This window comes from Zootoca vivipara, chromosome 8 (genome assembly GCF_965207765.1).
Source record: "Zootoca vivipara chromosome 8, rZooViv2.hap1.1, whole genome shotgun sequence".
In the NCBI taxonomy this organism is placed as follows: domain Eukaryota; kingdom Metazoa; phylum Chordata; class Lepidosauria; order Squamata; family Lacertidae; genus Zootoca; species Zootoca vivipara.
The window spans coordinates 78,341,954-78,357,818 of NC_142591.1; the positions used below are offsets into that span (position 1 = coordinate 78,341,954).

The 15,865-nt window shown below is 43.8% G+C and overlaps 1 protein-coding gene across 1 annotated transcript in view; it reads left to right on the forward strand.

Annotated features, from left to right (window-relative positions):
• TG (thyroglobulin) overlaps positions 1-15,865 on the forward strand; it is a gene marked incomplete at its 5' end in the record, with an annotated part of 165,695 nt that overhangs the window by 44,256 nt on the left and 105,574 nt on the right. The window contains 6 exons of the mRNA XM_088676417.1: positions 2,126-2,275; positions 4,013-4,183; positions 7,828-7,950; positions 9,455-9,729; positions 9,919-10,027; positions 15,494-15,691. Coding sequence (XP_088532543.1) covers positions 2,126-2,275; positions 4,013-4,183; positions 7,828-7,950; positions 9,455-9,729; positions 9,919-10,027; positions 15,494-15,691 — 1,026 coding nt within the window. The remainder of the gene's footprint in view (positions 1-2,125; positions 2,276-4,012; positions 4,184-7,827; positions 7,951-9,454; positions 9,730-9,918; positions 10,028-15,493; positions 15,692-15,865) is intronic.

Here is a 15,865-nt window from a genome sequence, read left to right on the forward strand (position 1 = left end):
GGTCCCATTGGCCATTCCCAGTCACCAGTCTGGCAGCTGCATTCAGGATTAGTTGTAGTTTCAAAATCACCTTCAAATGTAGCCTCTGAGAGTGGACAGAGAGCATAACTCTCATGGCTGGTACCAATATGATGGCCTTGCAGTCATAGCCTACTGACAAGGCTTGTCCTCCAACTGTTGGACTTGGGGTACAGGTTAAGTACCTGTGTCATATCACTTAGGTCATGAGTTCGAGCACTGCTGCAGTCCATTGATAATACACTTCTTTCAACGTTGTCAAAAAAACCCAGTTCTTCCTTCTGATAGCAAACTGAGTGCGTCGTTGGCCATGTTGTACATGCAGAACTTTCGGGAACCTGGACATTCCAGCCCTTTCCCTTCTTCAACAGCTCTCGGCATAAATAAGGCTTCCTTCAAGGACATTCAGTCCCAGAGATCTTGCCAGTGCAAAACTCCCATATAAAGTTAGAAGGCCTTGCCAGGTAGGAACTTCAGTTCCTGACATCTGGAGATGACCTGATGACTTATTTTTCTTGGATTTCCCCCTCTTCCTCCCATCATTAGCATATAAAAAGAATTCACAGAATCACAATATGCTTTAAGATGTGAAAATAAAAACACACCCAGCTCATGTTTTCAAAGAACTGAGCAGAGACCACAAGGGTAGGACTGAGCTGAATTTTCACGGGTTAACATTTTTTCATGCACTAAGGGTTTGTTGGGTTAGGGCTTTAGAAATATTATTTTGAGTATTATAGTTGTTGTTGTTGTTTTTAAAAAATATACCATTCAGTGCCAAAAACAATGCCAAAATGTTTACACAAAGGTTAAAATGTAAACTTTCAGAATTAAAATATACACAATAAAACAGTTCAATTAAAAGAAGGAGACGTTATGTTATTTGAAAGACCTCTTCCCCATTGCTATCGGTGTTACCATTTCATACCATTTCCCCCTGTTCACTGTCATTCTTACACGGCCAGCCCTACCATTGGGCAATGTGAAGTGACCTTCCCGGACAGCGGATTCTGAGGTTAACCCCCCTGGCTGTTTTTCCTGAGATCTCTGGCCATTTTCCTCTGCTCGGGGACACAGTTTTAGAAACATAGAATTGTAGAGTTGGAAGGAACTCTGAGGATTCACCCCCTGAAATGCAGGAATACGCAGCTGTCCAACAGGGGGATCGAACCTGCAACCTTGGCATTATCAGCACCATGCTCTTACCAGCTTTGAAATATTCAGTGACTGGTGCAGTTGGCTTTTGTACATGGAAAGTTTGGGGGGGAGAGAGAGAGGGAGAGAGAAACTATCAAGCCCATCTCTGGCAGCAAAATGTCTGTGATCAACTCTCAGCAGCTGAATTGGCACATATTTTTTGTAAAAACCAAAAAACCAGGGCTCCTGCTGGCTGCATCATCCAAACATCACGTGTTCCCATTGCCAGTATAATGACATCATGGTGCTATATAGCTAATCAGATTTGGCTGTGTGACAACAGCACTCTTCTCTCCCTGCGAGTGGGAGAATATTTTCACCCTGCTTTGTTGCTGGAATAGAGTTTTTTTTTTTTTTTGCAAGAGACCTCTCTCCCCACCACCCACCAAAAAGTGAATTATGCACCCCTTCTTATTTCAGCCCTCTTAAATGTTAAATAAAGAGTGAGGAAAAACTAGAACCCTAATTTGGATATTTATATATATTTTTAAAAGCCCAAGCAAGCGCAAATGAAGCCCATGCTATTTCTGTTATGTCCACATATATCCTTGGGAGGAGACTAAACTTCCACATTTCTCACGGGGATATCGAGGGTATTTCAAACTTTTGTTGTAAAGCATAGGATAAGTTGCTAAGTGAGCATGTTAGGCAAATGTTACTGCTTGAAATGAAATGCATTGTTATTTATTACTGCTTATGCTTATGCTTATGATTATTATGTTTATTCTTCTAAATGTTGATAATTTATCGTTAAATCGGTTGCAAAGGTTCGTTTTAATGAAAAGCTAGTTTTGAGCTACAGACATCCACTGCTTGAATATGCCCATGCATATACATTTGTGACTTCTGGTTGAATTTAAAATTATCCTTGGATTCCATGGGAATAATACATCCTTTCCCCCATCTGCAGTGGTCTGTCCTCCAGGCACCTCCTTCCAGAACAATGGCTGCCTTCCATGCCCCTCTGGATTCTATCAAGACCAAGCCGGAAGTTCTTTCTGCATCAGATGTCCTCTCGGGAAAACAACTGTCTCTACTGGAGCCTTCAGAGCCGAGCACTGTAAGGGTCTGAGAAAATCTGCATTCGATAGCTTTCCATTGGGAAAAGATTGGTTTCCAGCCGAAAAGTATACTTTTGCATGCACCCCAACCAGTTTCCAATTTCAGGGGTTCATTCTGTTCCTTGGAATGAATGTCAATGAAGACTGGGGTGTCATCAGGAGATATGCTTTTATTGGCACATATTGTCATAGAATTCTACTCAATTATATTGATCCAGAGTAGATTCCAGTGTATAGCAGAGTAAAAACTTAAACACGTTGCAGGATTCCCCCCCAAAATAAACCAGAGGCAGTCAATATTTCATCCAGTAGAGCTACACTGCTACTGAAGGCAAATGAGCATAATGTTCACAAATTCAATACATTCAGGATTGGTGCCGTCCATAAGAAATTCAGTTGCAGCAGACTTAACTTAAACATAATATAATAATAATAATAATAATAATAATAATAATAATAATAATAAAATACAATAATTTATTAAACATTAAAAGCTTCCCTAAACAGGGCTGCCTTTTCCAGGGAGTCTTCTCTTCTCATGAGGTGGCCAGAGTATTGGAGCCTCAGCTTCAGGATCTGTCCTTCCAGTGAGCACTCACGGCTGATTTCCTTCAGAATGGGTAGGTTTGATCTTCTTGCAGTCCATGGGACTCTCAAGAGTCTTCTCCAGCACCATAATTCAAAAACATCAATTCTTCGGCGATCAGCCTTCTTTATGGTCCAGCTCTCACTTCCATACAACACTACTGGGAAAACCATAGTTTTAACTATATGGAACTTTGTCGACAATAATATTATGTAGTATTATTACATACATAATATTATTTCTATGCCGCTTTTCCACAGTTCAAACCATACTCAAGGCGGGTTACAACATGAAAAAACATGCATAACTGCAACATAACAAAATGAGTCATAAACGGTAAATAAAACTTAAAAAATTTAATAAATTGCACAACCAAGTTGAACAATCTGAAGGCAGAATTCTGGACCGTAGCCAATCAGACCACAGTTCTCATATTGTTTAACAATCCCCCACATAAAAACTCCCTGCATGAGATAAACTAGCACGTGACACAGAGAGCTCTAGTAAACCTTCCTTTCAGATGTGCAAGGTTTTGTTTGGATTTTGCATATGTCCTAAGACGTCTACCACTGAACCGCACCACCTCATTCTGCGTAGGTTGACTGGGGCAACAGAGAGCTTTAATCCACTTTAATCGTACAAACCTAAATTAGCAGGGTGCTCTTGAATCCCTTTAATGATGATGATGATGATGATGATGATTGATGATAATAATATAATTTATAATTTGTACCCTGCCCATCTGGCTGGGTTTCCCCAGCCACTCTGGGTAGCTTCCCACAAAGATTAAAAATATATTAAAATGTCACACATTAAAAACTTTCCTAAACAGGGCTGCCTTCAGATGTATTCTAAAAGTCAGGTAGTTGTTTATCTCTTTGACATCTGATGGGAGGGCGTTCCACAGGGCGGGCGCCACTACCGAGAAGGCCCTCTGGCTGGTTCCCTGTAGCTTTGCTTCTTGCAGTGATGGAACTGCCTAAAGGCCCTTGGCAGTGTCTGGGCAGAACGATGAGGGTGGAGACACTCCTTCAGGTATACTGGGCCGAGGCAGTTTAGGGCTTTAATGGTCAGCACCAACACTTTGGTGCCTTCCATAAAATGGCACACCAACTCTCTCCCCCCCCCTTTAACTTTCCCTGCAAATAAGGTGTCACTGACTGCCAAAGGGATGAACTCGTTGTGCGGTGTGATGAAAACGGCCAATACAGGCCTTCCTTTGAAGACCCTGCTACCAACAAATCTTTCTGCGTGGATAGCCTTGGAAACATATTGGACTGGACCGAAACAGATGGCCCAGCTACAGACTCCCAGTGTTCAGGTGAGTGGACCAGACAAGCTTTTATCCCATGCAGGTGGAACCTGGAAACACAAGCAGTTGCCCCCATGAATGGTGGGTTTGTGAGTCTGCTAGCCACTCGACGGCCATGTAAACTTCAGTTTCAGCCACTCAGAGAGGAGGTATGTCTGTGGCTTCCGAGTGATGTACGTCGGCTGCTCTTATTTGCTCCCATTTCCCCCTTGCTGTGAAAATATTGCGACGGTGGGCTTATCAGTTCCTGGGAAAGGGAACAAGAAGAGGATGCTAGTATTCTGGTCAAAGAGGTTTTCCACCTTTGGTGCTCACAATCGTCTAATTTGGTACAATGCAATTTCCTGTGTCTTTACCCCCCTTGGCTTGTACGTTCACTTAGCCCATGGGTAGGCAAACTAAGGCCCGGGGGCCAGATCCGGCCAAATCGCCTTCTAAATCTGGCCTGTGGACGGTCCGGGAATCAGCGTGTTTTTACATGAGTAGAATGTGTGCTTTTATTTAAAATGCATCTCTGGGTTATTTGTGGGGCATAGGAATTAGTTCATTTTTATTCCCCAAAGTATAGTCCGGCCCCCCACATAGTCTGAGGGACAGTGGACCGGCTCCCTGCTGAAAAAGTTTGCTGACGCCTGAGTTAGCCTCTCTCCCAGACTTGTAGATCTGCACAGTGATGGTGGTGGTGGTGGTGGTGATGATGATGATGATGATAATAATAATAATAATATTTATACCCTGCCTATCTTGCTGGATTGCCCCAGTCAACTTTGGATGGCTTCCAACACATATAAAAAGGCAGTAAAACACCAAACATTTGAAACTTTCTGATACAGGTCTGCCTTTAGATGTCTTCTAAAATGTACATTCCCACATAGCTTATCAGGAGTACAACATCATTTTTCTCTTATAAAACAATGTACGGAAATGTATTGATTTTTACCTGTTGTAGTATTTTGCACCTTTCTTTTTCACAGTTGGCTTTCCCTTTTCCTCTATCCCTTATTTATTTATCTCTGCTTTCTCTTGTTCTAATAAAACATCAATCAATCAATCAATCAATCAATAATTAAAAAATCAATTTCTGGAGATCTGCTGATTTCTGTGCTGTGAAAATGCGATGAAAATTATGAAGCGCTTTGAGAATGTAAGAAGGTACTACACAGGCGACGATGATTTGCAATAATTAATACTGCTTCCTTTTACAGTCTGCAGCCCTATTTCTGCCTGGCCTCAGATGTGGGGCTATTTCTTCCCCTCCACCCGCGTTCTGTTTTTGGCTCAAGCCTGGGGTTCCCTTTCCAAGCAGAAATGAGGGTTTGATTAAAAGCACCTGCGGCCGTCCGCAGTGCTGACAATAACCGTTTGTTTCTGATTAGCGTGGGCTGGTTTTGCTTTGAGGAGACAAATGATTCTTTGGAAAGGTTGATCTCCCTGACTTTTCTTTTGTGGTGTCGCTTTTGCTCAGATCCTCGTGGTGGTTCTTGCCACAAGGCTCTGATGTATAGCACACCCATAATTGTTACCTGTTTCTGTGGGTTTTTCTAATGCTCGGGTATCGGAGGACGAAGACAGCAGGTGCCACTAGGAGAAGGAGAAGGGGTGCAATTGAAGAATGGAGTGGCAGGTCTTTCTAAAGTAGGCAGGAACACAGGGATCCTTACTCAGACTCTTGGTCCATCTAGTTTTTCTGCATGTTGATGTTGGTTCTGATCAGAACTAAGCCATGAGTTTTCCCAGGGAAAGTGGCAGGACAACATCATCATCAACAAACCTGCTTGGACTCATGCCTAGAAGTCATGGAACAAGCAGACCAAAAAGAAGTGTGGATGAACCTGAAAAGTGTCCGACTCTGGGGTTGCGGCGCTCATCTCGCTCTATAGGCCTAGGGAGCCGACGTTTGTCCGCAGACAGTTTCCGGGTCATGTGGCCAGCATGACAAAGCCGCTTCTGGCGAACCAGAGCAGCACACAGAAATGCCGTTTACCTTCCCACTGGAGCGGTACCTATTTATCTACTTGCACTTTGACGTGCTTTCGAACTGCTAGGTGGGCAGGAGCTGGGATGGAACAATGGGAGCTCACCCCGTCGTGGGGATTCAAACCGCCGACCTACTGATTGACACGCCCTAGGCTCTGTGGTTTAGACCATAGCGCCACCCGCATCCCAACTGAAAGAAAAAGTAAAATCAGTTTTTGGAACTGGAGCGTGTGTGATTTGCTGTAGCTTCTATATCCTTCATAGACATATTTTTGCTGTCTGTGTACCCACTGATGCAAGGCCTGTTGTGAGGTAAATAAGTTTATCAGTGATCAGCAGATTGGCATTGCTGATCAAGAGCTATTTAAAGCTATTTAAAACAATGATGCAGAAATCCCTGGTCTTTTGAGTGAAGCTGTTATTTCTCACACCTTTAAAAGTTCTAATTCCCAGGCATTGCTTTTCAGGCAAATGGTGTGGACTATCTTTCTTTCTTTCTTTCTTTCTTTCTTTCTTTCTTTCTTTCTTTCTGGCTGGGGAGTTTGGCAAGACTTGATCCTGAAGGCCAAGAAGCGATTGGCCTAAATTGCTTTAATGAGAGGTTAACTTCGCTTTCTATCTCTTATCCTTCGAGGCCAAGCTGGCAACCGCTCTTCTCTTGAATGTCTGCCTCAACACGCTCCTAATGTAATTTCTGGCATTCATTTAAGAGAGGTTGTAGAAAAGAGACAGATTCCAAGCAAGTAGCTGTGTTAGGTAATCTGTAGTAGCAAAAAAAGCAAGAAAGAGTCCCAAAGTCTCTTGGAGGCGAATGCATTTATTGTGGTATGAAGTTTCACAGGCGAAAGCCTGCTTTGTTAGAAGGAAAAATAATAATCTGTAGCCTTTATATGATGGTGAATTCAACACCCATTGGAACGTGCTACTCTTGGAGGAGACATTGTACCTTTTACTTGTCTGGCGATAAAATGTTATCATTTTCTTTAGGAACTGTCGTTTGTTAAGGGTGCGGACAGTTGTTAGGAGTCCTTGTTCCTCTAACAGAGCTACAATCCCCATAGTGGTTAACAGTCAGTCCCTTTCTCCATAAGTTTCAATGAACATCTCCATTAGCATTAAACTGGCATATCTGATAGCATTGATAATATGTGGGTATGAGTGCTTGATTTCACACAAACTCATAGAATCATAGAGTTGGAAGAGACCACAAGGGCCATCCAGTCCAACCCCCTCCCAAGCAGGAAACATCATCAAAGCATTCCTGACAGATGGCTGTCAAGCCTCTGCTTAAAGACCTCCAAAGAAGGAGACTCCACCACACTTATTGGCAGCAAATTCCACTGTTGAACAGCTCTTACTGTTAGGAAGTTCTTCCTAATGAGTTCTTCCAAACTCATCCAACTCTTTATAGGTGCAAAGCTAAGATAGCCCTTGACCTAATCAGCAGGTATCCATATTCTCAGAAGCATGTATGTAGCCAATTACAGGTTGGTGGATCTGGGCCCCCAATCTCTCTTTCTTGATCCCCCCACCCCATCAGCACTGAGCTATCTAGATCTCCAAAGAACACACAGGATTTAAATTGGTAAATACCTTCTCATCATTCTGAAATGTGTGCTTAAAAACGGGCTGGTCATGATCAAATATGACTGTTCTCGGATCTGCTTTTGTTTCAGTCTTCAGGCGCTTTGAGAGAGTTCCTGCTTCCAAGCTCTCCTTCGTGACAGAAGGGGTAGAAACGGTTGGATCTAAGACCATCCCAGGAGAATCTGAGAGTGTGCTCCAACAGTGCATGGCAGGTAAGAGAGCGGATTTCCGTTTCTTCTTTGCCGATGACTAGGCCAAAGTCATTTTGGGAAAACATGCCAACTTTTCTGAGAACTTTCCCTCCTTGGGACTCTTAAATGCACACCTAATTCTAGTCTGGTCTCACTCCAAAGGGCCCTAGCAGTCTACTTTAATTATAGTTTAATGGAGTGAGACGTGATGGTTCACCACTGACTTCCTCATCTCTCCTCCAGAGGAGTTTGGCAGCATTGGAAGTACAGTGGTACCTCTACTTACAAATAACTCTACTTACGAATGTTTCTACTTACAAACGGAGCTCCGTCCGCCATCTTGGATGCGGTTTAGATAGGATTTTTTCTACTTACGAATTTTTAGATAGGGTTGCTTTGACTTACGATTTTTTTCTCCCAATGCATTCCTATGGGATTCGACTTACAATTTTTTCGACTTACAAATGTGTGTTCGGAACGCATTAAATTCGTAAGTAGAGGTACCACTGTACCAGGGAAGAAGGCCATTAATGATGGGGCAAGTCCTTTTCCCCAGTTGCTCAGATGTCTGTTGCTAGTGCCCTTCTTACTGCATATTATTATTATTCGTTTCATTTCTATACCGCTTCATATTTTTAAGGGGAGGGGAAATCCAAAGCAGTTTAAAACCTATTAAGACAGCAAATAAAACAATCCAATGTAAAATTTTGCTGAATAAAGTCAAATATAAAGTATACATTCAAAGCAACGTAATTCACCAGAAGCTAAAAATACCATCTCAAAGATTTCAAATTAGAACATTGCAAAGGAGGCCAACTACAGAGTGCACATTTAATGCAGCCAAGTTAGCGGTTGTTTTTATTTTATTTTATTAATATGAACACATAGAAACTACAGTAAATGTGACAAGCGTAACAGATAAAAATGCATCTAGAAATAGAAAAAAAAGGATGTACATCGGGGAGGAAACCCAGAAAACAACTGAGAATACAATACCGCATTTTTATCTTAAACATTTCAAAAGTAAACATTATTAAAGGAAGCGAAATATAAAATGCACATTTAAAACAGCAGAACTGGCAAGAGAATAAAATAGAACATATCTATTGCTGTTGCTTCCAGTCCTGACGATGGCGGGTGGAAGCTGTGGAAGCTCAGGCTCAGTGACCTCAGATGACCTCAAAAGCAGCCTCAGCTTTTGTTGCTGGAGCCAATCAGGGCCCTGCCCTCCCAGCTAGGGTTGCAATGTGTCCTCTTTTTCCAGGACACGTCCTCTTTTTCATGGGTGTGTAAAATGAGAGTTGTCATAGCGACCCAGAGTTAAAAGTAGAAGTCGGAAAGCGTGTCCTCTTCAAAATATAGCAACCCAGGCCAGCGGGGGGGGGGGGGGGAGGGCCTGCAAGGCAAGGAGAAGATCTTCTAGGACTCCTAGGCAATATGATCTCTTTTTCTGTGTTACGCAGTTAAGTCTCAGAGCATCAGTCATGAGAAAGGTTTTGATGGCTGTAGTTTTGGTGTTCCAAAGACAAAAGCGAGTCAGTGCAGTTGATGGAGCAGTGGCCCATTCCGTTGACATCCTCAACAAACAGACTGCATTCACCCAACTTGAACTGTGGAAGATGCCTCTTTCCATTGGCCAGCGTTAAATGCAAGGCTTACGCCAGGAGTCTTTCTATCCTTTCAGAGTGCGAGAAGGACGAGTCGTGTGGGTTCCTCACCTTGTCTGCTGCTGGGACGGGGACACTGTGTGAGCTGTACAGTGCTCGGGAGAACAACTACAATTGCTCCACCTCTGGACTGGTAACCGAACACAGTTGTTTTATGATGAATCTTCCAGGGGAATGAAGCTTGGATGGGTACCAGCCATCCTTTTGGTTTTTCAAAATGTTGGCCGGTATACCATGGCTGTGTACCAACCTGTTGGAAAGAAGGTATTTTATTTACCGTCACAAATTATTTATATTTTACGTGCATATCTTTTGACCACAGGTTCAGGGTGTTTGGGGTAATGCTGCCACCACTAGTGTGGCTCATCTCAGCTGCCTGGTTAAAGTGAGAAGCCAAGATAAGGATGGATTGAGAGTGTATCTGAAGAAAGGTATGTGCTAAATAACGTGAGCAAAAGAGAGCACCAAAGATGATTGGTGTGTGTGTGTGTTTTCATGTTGTTGTTGTTGTTGTTGTTGTTGTTTTGTTGAATTTATATACCGCCCTATACCCGGAGGTCTCAGGGAAGTTCACAGAAAAGATCAACCGCAATATATATAATCAAAATACAGTCATACCTCGGTTTAAGTACGCTTCAGTTTGAGTACTTTCTGTTTAAATACTCCGTGGACTCGTCTGGAACAGATTAATCCACTTTCCATTACTTTCAATGGGAAAGTTCGCTTCAGGTTAAGTACGGACTTCAAGAACCAATTACACTCATACCTCGGGTTAAGTACGCTTCAGGTTAAGTACTCTGCAGACCGTCTGGAACAGATTAATCCACTTTCCATTACTTTCAATGGGAAAGTTCGCTTCAGGTTAAATATGGACTTCTGGAACCAATTGTGTACTTAAACCGAGGTACCACTGTACAGACAAATCGGGTCCTCCCTAAACAGAGGGCACGTGTTGTGGTGGGACCTGCCAATCAGGCCTTATGTTGTGGGTGGGAATATTGGAGCAGATGAAACACCCTATTGGTGGTCCCTTGATTTGGGTGCAGTTGGGCTAGCGGGACGCCAGTCAAAGCGATCGAGGTACCACTGCTTAAGTGCTGCACGTGGCCCTGAGCTTCCTCTTTCGGGCTTCAGTGCATTGGAACACCTGCCCAACTCTCCCTATATTCAGGACTTGCGCTTGACCTTGCTATGCCGTCGTGTGTCGCCTGTTGTTGGGACAGGGGCACGGCAGGAATTTCCCCCACTTGGCTGATTGGCTGGTGCCACTTGGTTTGCCGCGTAGCAAATTGTCACAACTTGTAAGGTTGCGGATAGGCTCTGGTTCAGGTGGATAGGGGTGGCAGGATGCCTAGCCACCCCTATGCATTGGGTATTCCTTTAAGAGGGAATCCACAGACTCATGGTTGGTCTTCCCCGTGCGGGGTTGCACCCTGAGCCTGAGTCCAGGGCTCATCTGGGTGGAGGCCTGGCGGACCCCCCCCCCTTGCCTCTGTCCCAGGTGTTTACCCAAGGCTGACTTATGGTTGGTGCCTAGAGTCAGTACTGCCTGCAGGGTTGCAGGGAGCTAGTCGAACCAGAGCCTATGCAACCACTCACTTGATTTGTAATCAGTAAAGTTGTGGCCTAAATTCTGCCAAAAACCAAACCAAAAATTTGAGTCCTGCCTGAATTTATTCCTCGGGCTGGTTAAAAGGTCTCCACACGCAACAAGCCAATAAATGCCAGATACTTTGTTGTTGTTGTTGTTTAGTCGTTTAGTCGTGTCCGACTCTTCGTGACCCCATGGACCATAGCACGCCAGGCACTCCTGTCTTGCACTGCCTCCCGCAGTTTGGTCAAACTCATGTTCGTAGCTTCGAGAACACTGTCCAACCATCTTGTCCTCTGACGTCCCCTTCTCCTAGTGCCCTCAATCTTTCCAAACATCAGGGTCTTTTCCAAGGATTCTTCTCTTCTCATGAGGTGGCCAAAGTATTGGAGCCTCAGCTTCACGATCTGTCCTTCCAGGGAGCACTCAGGGCTTATTTCCTTAAGAATGGATAGGTTTGATCTTCTAGCAGTCCATGGGACTCTCAAGAGTCTCCTCCAGCACCATAATTCAAAAGCATCAATTTTTCGGCGATCAGCCTTCTTTCTGGTCCAGCTCTCACTTCCATACATCACTTTTGGGAAAACCATAGCTTTAACTATACGGACCTTTGTCGGCAAGGTGATGTCTCTGCTTTTTAAGATGCTGTCTAGGTTTGTCATTGCTTTTCTCCCAAGAAGCAGGCGTCTTTTAATTTCGTGACTGCTGTCACCATCTGCAGTGATCAAGGAGCCCAAGAAGGTGAAATCTCTCACTGCCTCCATTTCTTCCCCTTCTATTTGCCAGGAGGTGATGGGACCAGTGGCCATGATCTTGGTTTTTTTGATGTTGAGCTTCAGACCATATTTTGCGCTCTCCTCTTTCACCCTCATTAAAAGGTTCTTTAATTCCTCCTCGCTTTCTGCCATCAAGGTTGTGTCATCTGCATATCTGAGGTTGTTGAGATTTCTTCCGGCAATCTTAATTCCGGCTTGGGATTCATCTAGTCCAGCCTTTCGCATGATGAATTCTGCATATAAGTTAAATAAGCAGGGAGACAATATACAACCTTGTCGTACTCCTTTCCCAATTTTGAACCACTCAGTTGTTCCATATCCAGTTCTAACTGTAGCTTCTTGTCCCACATAGAGATTTCTCAGGAGACAGATGAGGTGATCAGGCACTCCCATTTCTTTAAGAACTTGCCATAGTTTGCTGTGGTCGACACAGTCAAAGGCTTTTGCATAGTCAATGAAGCAGAAGTAGACGTTTTTCTGGAACTCTCTAGCTTTCTCCATAATCCAGCGCATGTTTGCTATTTGGTCTCTGGTTCCTCTGCCCTTTCGAAATCCAGCTTGCACTTCTGGGAGTTCTCGGTCCACATACTGCTTAAGCCTGCCTTGTAGAATTTTAAGCATAACCTTGCTAGCGTGTGAAATGAGCGCAATTGTGCGGTAGTTGGAGCATTCTTTGGCACTGCCCTTCTTTGGAATTGGGATGTAGACTGATCTTCTCCAATCCTCTGGCCATTGCTGAGTTTTCCAAACTTGCTGGCATATTGGGTGTAGCACCTTAACAGCATCATCTTTTAAAATTTTAAATAGTTCAGCTGGAATATCATCACTTCCACTGGCCTTGTTATTAGCAGTGCTTTCTAAGGCCCATTTGACTTCACTCTCCAAGATGTCTGGCTCAAGGTCAGCAACCACACTACCTGGGGTGTACGAGACCTCCATATCTTTCTGGTATAATTCCTCTGTGTATTCTTGCCACCTCTTCTTGATGTCTTCTGCTTCTGTTAGGTCCTTACCACTTTTGTCCTTGATTATGGTAATCTTTGTACGAAATGTTCCTTTCATGTCTCCAATTTTCTTGAACAGATCTCTGGTTTTCCCCATTCTATTGTTTTCCTCTATTTCTTTGCATTGCTCTTTTAAGAAGACCCTCTTGTCTCTCCTTGCTGTTTTTTGGAAATCTGCATTCAGTTTCCTGTATCTTTCCCTTTCTCCCTTGCATTTTGCTTGCCTCCTCTCCTCCGCTATTTGTAAGGCCTCGTTGGACAGCCATTTTGCTTTCTTGCATTTCCTTTTCCTTGGGATGGTTTTCGTTGCTGCCTCCTGTATAATGTTACGAGCCTCCATCCATAGTTCTTCAGGCACTCTGTCCACCAAATCTAAATCCTTAAACCTGTTCCTCACTTCCACTGTGTATTCATAAGGGATTTGATTCAGATTGTATCTTACTGGCCCAGTGGTTTTTCCTACTTTCTTCAGTTTAAGCTGGAATTTTGCTATAAGAAGCTGATGATCTGAGTTACAGTCAGCTCCAGGTCTTGTTTTTGCTGACTGTATAGAGCTTCTCCATCTTTGGCTGCAGAGAATATAATCAATCTGATTTCGATGCTGCCCATTTGGTGATATCCATGTGTAGAGTCGTCTCTTGTGTTGTTGGAAGAGAGTGTTTGTGATGACCAGCTTGTTCTCTTGACAGAACTCTATTAGCCTTTGCCCTGCTTCATTTTGAACTCCCAGGCCAAACTTGCCAGTTGTTCCATTTATCTGTTGATTCCCTACTTTAGCATTCCAATCCCCTGTAATGAGAAGAACATCCTTCTTTGGTGTCATTTCTAGAAGGTGTTGTAGGTCTTCATAGAATTGGTCAATTTCACTTTCTTCAGCTCCGGTAGTTGGTGCATAAACTTGGATTACTGTGATGTTAAAAGGTCTGCCTTGGATTCGTATCGAGATCATTCTGTCATTTTTGAGATTGCATCCCATTACAGCTTTTGCCACTCTTTCGTTGACTATGAGGGCCACTCCATTTCTACTATGGGATTCTTGCCCACAGTAGTAGATATGATAGTCACCCGAACTGAATTCGCCCATTCCCTTCCATTTTAGTTCACTGATGCCCAGGATGTCGATATTTATTATTGTCATCTCATTTTTGACCACATCCAGCTTACCTCCATTCATGGTTCTTACATTCCAGGTTCCTATGCAATATTTTTCTTTACAGCATCGGACTTTCCTTTCGCTTCCAGGCATATCCGCAACTGAGCGTCCTTTCGGCTTTGGCCCAGCCGCTTCATCAGCTCTGAATCTACTTGTACTTGTCCTCCGCTCTTCCTCAGTAGCATGTTGGACGCCTTCCGACCTGAGGGGCTCATCTTCCAGCGTCATAACTTTTATATGCCTGTTGTCTTTGTCCATGGAGTTTTCTTGGCAGGGATACTGGAGTGGCTTGCCAGTTCCTTCTCCAGGTGGATCACGTTTAGTCAAAACTCTCCATTATGACCTATCCATCTTGGGTGGCCCTGCATGGCATAGCTCATAGCTTCTCTGAGTTATTCAAGCCCCTTCGCCACGACAGGGCATTGATCCATGAAGGGGGCCAGATACTTTATAGCACGGTATTACGAGCAGGTCCCCGTTGAGTTCAGCAGGACTTCCATTTGAATTCACCTGGAGCTTCCTTTTAATTTACAGCATTAATTTTAGGAGGGCGGGTGGGCAAAAAGAAGAAGAAGAAGAAGAGAGAGCAGCCATGCGTCCCTTGCCTCCAGGATCTTACAAAAGGGGGTTTAATGAAGGTAGCAAACCCACTGCCAGATCTTAATTATTCTTGTTATTATAAGAACTGGCTAGGATGGGCACTGCCTTGAGGGTCATCCCTCAGCCTTTGGCTTTCCAGGTGTTTCTGAACACCAAGTCCCATCAGTCCGAGCAAAGATGACCAATGGATAGGGTTGAACATATAGGGACTTAGCCTTAGGACTCAGCTACATTAGTAACAAAAAAGCGCTTTACATGCGTTATAATACTGTGACACCAGATGGCGCTGCAGAGTCCCGTCTTTTGACCACGTGATTTCCCACTTTGAGGTTTACAAAATGTTTTCCTGAAACGTTTTTTTGACGTGCCTAGATCCAGCCTTAGAATACAAGCCACAGCCTTACACCCTCTTTGACAATTCGTCCACATATTGTCTCTTGGTGGAAATGCCCGGTCTCTCAGGTAGATAATAATATCACAAGGGCATAAAAAGAGCTGGATTAGGCCAGTGGCTTGTCTGGTTTAACGTCCTGTTTTCACAATGGCCAACCTGATACCCAAAAGCAGGGGCCTAAGTTCTCAGCAGCACTCTCCTCCTTGTGAATCCTAGCAACTGGTCGATGCAGCTGTTCTAGGTCTATTTCTTCCTAAAGCCTTGAGAAAGCAGCCTGGTATTTGCCTCATGTCATTTGCCCCGAAGCTCCAATTTGGATCATGGAGCTCCTTTTTCGTTTTTTATAATGTTCTCTCTCCCCCCCCCTCTTTCCTTGCAGGACAAGAGTTCACAACAGCTGGAATCAAGACTTTTGAGAGGACTGATTTCCAGGATGTTGTTTCTGGCGTGTACAGCAATCTGGTCCTCCCAGCAGCTGGTACATCTTTGACCGATGTTCATCTCTTCTGCCGCCAGGCCTGCAGCCAAGATGCTTGCTGTGATGGCTTTATCTTGAGCCAGATCATACTTGATGGAGGTAACTCTGCTCAAGCTACAGATGTGGAAGGCAAAGCTCACCCTTCCATTTATCCTACTTCATGAGAAAAATTTTAAACAAACAAACAAACAAAACAAAGCAGAAATGGTCGGTCTTGTTGATGTCATCTCAAATAGGAGCCGGGTTTTAAAGTTTTAAGTGTTTAATCTTCAC